This window comes from Chanos chanos, chromosome 1 (assembly GCF_902362185.1).
Source record: "Chanos chanos chromosome 1, fChaCha1.1, whole genome shotgun sequence".
Classification (NCBI taxonomy): domain Eukaryota; kingdom Metazoa; phylum Chordata; class Actinopteri; order Gonorynchiformes; family Chanidae; genus Chanos; species Chanos chanos.
In genome coordinates this window covers 54,902,680-54,907,741 of record NC_044495.1, presented here as the reverse complement: position 1 = coordinate 54,907,741, position 5,062 = coordinate 54,902,680, and the positions used below count along the sequence as shown (strand labels likewise).

The 5,062-nt window shown below is 36.5% G+C and overlaps 1 protein-coding gene across 1 annotated transcript; it reads left to right on the top strand.

Annotated features, from left to right (window-relative positions):
* Positions 1–1,877: 1,877 nt before the first annotated feature.
* Positions 1,878–3,810, top strand: LOC115810109 (H-2 class II histocompatibility antigen, E-S beta chain-like). Its single transcript, XM_030772034.1, has 6 exons — positions 1,878–1,941; positions 2,232–2,504; positions 2,816–3,097; positions 3,335–3,448; positions 3,585–3,613; positions 3,720–3,810. The coding sequence occupies exons 1-5, from the start codon at positions 1,878–1,880 to the stop codon at positions 3,605–3,607; spliced, it is 756 nt and encodes a 251-aa protein (XP_030627894.1). The 3' UTR covers positions 3,608–3,613; positions 3,720–3,810.
* The last annotated feature ends 1,252 nt before the right edge of the window (positions 3,811–5,062 follow it).

The following is a 5,062-nucleotide window of genomic DNA, read 5'->3' as shown; positions in this document are numbered from 1 at the left end:
GGTACGTGGTTGTACCCATATGCTCCTTTAGTGAAGGCAGAGTGATAGAAAATGTCATCTCAATGTTTAATTGACATCTATGGTTTACAACCTGCAAGTAGTCTAGATCTGTAAAGGGCAGCATGTCAAGTAAGCACATCCTCTTGAGGTTACTTCCCACCATTCAAATCCAAAAAAAGTACAAAAAATGCAATTACTTGATGTTGGGGGAATATTGGGGTTAAGCTAAAAAAGAAATTATGATGAGATTAGATGAAAGACATATAATTTCACTAAATTTACCTGATACGTCTTCGAGATAGAAATTGTTGGGTCAACATTTCACTATATGCATTAATTAAAGCGTGCCTTCTCCTACTGACACATCTCAAAGCAGTGCATCTTCATACGAAATGCATCAACACGTTGTTTTTGAAATGATGCCTACATTCACGCTCAAAGTGAATGTGATGCTCGTAGTGATAACTCTGGTATAACAGCCAGAGAATCACGACAACTGCAACAATTAGCTTCTGAGTTTCATGACCAATGAGGGAACAGTGAACATGCAACTTCTCCTACTGTGATATTGATATTCTTCTGGCAGAAGGCAGAAAAAGTTTATTAGATCACACCAGCAGCCCTGAGGTCCGTCTAATTACAAAATGATCTGCCTTATCCAAATCTAAGTACTTTTAAAATGTTCCTAAAAACACTGTAATCTCTCTTCTTATTTGGAGTCACTGGAATATATTCGAGCTCAAGATTACTGTAACTTCAAGCTTCATTTGTACAGCGATGTCATCTGTGGTGCTGTTTGAAAACTAAATTTATGATGGGAATCATGAATTAGGTCCAAAAGACCTTTACTTTAGCAAGTCTTGCATTTGAAAATGTTTAAATGCAAGACAGCAAGACTGTCTCAAATCCAAGATTCATGTTAGAACAGTGACTTTGACACTGAGAATGAGAAAGGGAGAATCACTTTTTCCAACTGCATTTTCACCAGCCAGTCACCACTGGTAGAGCTGTTAATACACTGAAGCTGATTACGCTGTCTTCTTCTGGAGCATTCCAGACCCCTGAGACCACAGAACTGCCATAATCTTGTGGCTACATTTGCAATGGTTGCTAAGGTAGCTGTACTGATGTCAACATTTCAATTGTAGTTATAATTGATACATGACTGTACAGCTCCGGAGTTGCATCATCCCTTCCTTCTCATTAATGCCAGCTTGTTTTGTAGTTTGTAATACTACCTTTGCTTGATAGAACACAGTTTATTCTCTAATTCACTCATATTTATTGTGTTATGTTTATTATCCATATTTTACATGTTCACAGTGTGATTGTCTTACTTTGATCATTTTTATTCAATGTTGTTATTTATTATGAGAGTTCCTCAGTTCTTTCCTCTTTCCTCAAATTATTTTTAACACCTTAATAAATCTTATTATTACTGATGTTTACACACATTTACTGACATTATTTGTCCATTTAAATTAACTGTACCCTAAATCAGAAATATTAATATTAATCATTTTAGACTGATTAATGAGTTTATAATGAATCATCATCAGTAATAATTAATCAGTATCCACAACATTATTACATTAATTTTCATTTTCGCTAACATTTACATGGACACCTCTGTTTAACAGTGGACAAGACTTGCTGTGCACATGCACACACAAATGCACACGCAAACACAAACACACACACATTTCATATGTTAGCAGTCTCTTTGAAGCCTACAGTGAAAGTGCAATGCTGCCTGCTAACATCTGACGGCGTCTCACCAAAACACTTTATTGGCCAGTTGTTTCTAGTCTTTACTACATTTGTAGCATGCTGTGTTCAGCTTACACATTTAGCTTTTTTTTCAGAGGTAAGGGAAAATGTTCCAGTCAAAGCTCCTGTGTGTACATTTTGTTGTGCTGATCTCTGTTTTTTCTAAAACAGGTAAGAATGAAATGTCTTGAAATTTGTTGAAGGTTAAAAATGAAACACATAATTACAAATAATTAATAAATAAATACAAAAAACTGGGGGCTGTTTATGAAACAAATTACAAAGTAACTGACTTCAGATATCTAGTGGCTTTACACATGATTTGTTCAAAAGCATAACAATTCAATACTTATACCCTTATTTGTAAGTTTGTTTATTTAGATCTGTATATATTGTGATGTTACGTAGTTTTCAGTTGTTTTTGCTGTACCTGTAAGTATGCTGATTTCTTTTCTTTCCAGATGGATATTACGAGTATCAGACGCATGAATGCGTCTTCAGCTCCAGGGATCTGAAAGACGTAGAATTTGTTCTCTCTTTGGTTTTTAACAAATTCATATATCTCCAGTTCAACAGCACAGTTGGCAAGTTTGTGGGATTCAATAAATTTGGACAGTTTAATGCAGATCTTAAGAACAATAACTCTGCCGAACTCCAGCAGTGGAAAGGTGAAGTGGACAGATACTGCAGGCATAATGATGAAATTTTTTTCTCAGCAATTCTTGAAAAAGCAGGTAAGCTTACATTTAGCCCCCTTTTTTGGAAATGCATTTTAGCAAATCTCAATGATACATCTCACATGGCTCTACAATATTGTCAATCAAAGAAACTAATAATAACTGCCGTAATTTTCTCACTGTGTTTGTAATGATTTCTATATTTTCTGTTTCACACACAATGGCTAACAGATACTATGAACTCAATGAGAATGAACTCATATGTGAAATGACTGAATGAAATTAAATGAATGTGTGTGCAATCACACTTTTTTATCGGTCATGTAAACTGTATGTCTGTAGTTATTATATTTCTGCTGTTTTTATAGTACCCCCAAAGGTCCATGTGAGATCACTCAGAAAGGGCAGTGGAACACATCCTGCCATGTTGATGTGCAGTGCCTATGACTTCTACCCCAAACAAATCCAACTGACCTGGTTAAAGGATGGTAAACCAATGACCTCTGATGTGACCTCCACTGAGGAGATGGCTGATGGTGATTGGTTCTATCAGGTTCATTCCCACCTAGAGCACATTCCCAAATCAGGAGAGAAGATCTCTTGCATGGTGGAGCATGCCAGCCTCACTAAACCCATGATATATGACTTGGGTAAGCAATCACAATCAGCTGCAGTATATTCCAAATCCTCTCCTTTTGGCCATTATGTTTGACAATGATGGTCATGATGATGACACTATAAACAAAAATTTGAATTTGACAAAAGACTTTGACAGTTTACTGTTAACTTTTTTGTCTCAAGATCGATATGATTATCATGCTTGTTTGTATTTTGACATATTATACTAATTTGTTTAACAAATTTGTGACTATCTCTGTTTTTGAAAGAATCCTCTGTGTTGGAAAGTGACACCAATAAGATTGCTATTGGAGCATCTGGACTTGTGCTGGGGGTCATCCTAGCAGCTGCTGGATTGATCTACTACAAGAAGAAGGCCACAGGTCAGTGGGAGCAAACTTGTTTGAATACAAAAATTATACAATTTGTACATGCTGATCACTTGATAAATATGCCATGGATATAGACTGTAAGACAGGGATATGAGCTAAGTCTGAATATGTTATTTTTTGTACACAGGACGGATCTTGGTGCCACATTAAGAGCTGGTAAATCTTACACTAATATTGCCAGAAAGCATCTTCAGTTAACTCCATTTACCAATTAAACCCTTTAACCTCAGACTGAAACAGAGTTTATATTTATATTTTACAGTTATTGATTCAAGGATCTTCTGAAGAACCGCTCCTGTCTATCAGCTATGCACCTATTTACCAAACTGTAAAATCGAATGTGAAACAGCACCTAAAATATATCTTGGTATCTCTGATTTTATAAATGTATGCAGCGGATATTTTAAATATTTTCCGACTGTGTGTGATTCATTAAATTTTCAGGACTCCAGAGAAAACTGGAAGGGATAAATGAAAACTGTGGTGATTACTTTTAGAGGATTATGATGCTTTCAGTTTTTGACTGGTATAGTATAGTAGTTTAGTGCCACCTACAGACCTTTCTTAAAATGCTTACAAGGCAGTCTGATGTGCATTCTGGCCTATCAGTATCTATGTGTAACTTCTTAAACTGTTTCACTCAGTTCTGTGGTTTGATTTTAATTGTAGATCTCCAGGCTGAACTGCTGCCTTCGTTTTAAATGGTTCCTAACCTAATAAACTGTTCTTTTAGAGATTTGAATGGTCATTTTGCAATCTTTAATAAAAGACATCAAAACTGGTTTATTTTCACATTTTACACATCAGCCGTCTGAACCACCTTAAAATGCAATATAAAATACTGATCAGCAAAAAAACCCCATTTATAAGCAACTTTAATTTATTGTTTGATGGACCTAGCAGAATGCTTTCTGTGGCATTAGGGTCAGAGGAGACACATATCCTCACACACTTGTTCGCATATCCACATGCATGTGCCTCATGTACGCATCCCCATATGCAGTAGGCGATATGTAGGGGTATGAGGTGGGATGCCATCCCCCTTGTTAGCAAAATGACCAAAATGCATCCCCTTTGTTAATCTGCCATCCCCCTATGTACTCTGCAGAGTAGTGTCAGTGGCCACTGGACCATCCCCCCCAGTTAAAAAGTTACAAATCACCTACTGCCCATTTGCAAATATTCACATATCTACAAATTCTCCCATTCACAGAACCGAACAGTAATTCACACAAATTGACATAAACTGGAGGGTTAAGCAGTGTGGAGTATGGGTATGTCTTTATGTGAGAAATTGTTTTCTCTAGTCAGTTACATCACCCCTCAGTCTCGGTAACATCGTGTGCAAAGTGTGCAGGAGCGTCTTCTCTCCTCTTCCCTCTGTTTTTGCCTGTATCATCACTGAGCCTCAATATAGAAGACTATGACCATAAACCATCTCTGCACCTTTTTTTTTATCATTTTACCAACAAACGCAAGTGCCCAACAGCTCATAGAGTTATCAAGAAGATAAATTATGAATTACTTTGTGGAGCTTCTCAAATGCTTTTTCAGCTGTAGCTCATTTTTGCCAAGGGTGTGTACATTTTTAATTTCTGATATGAG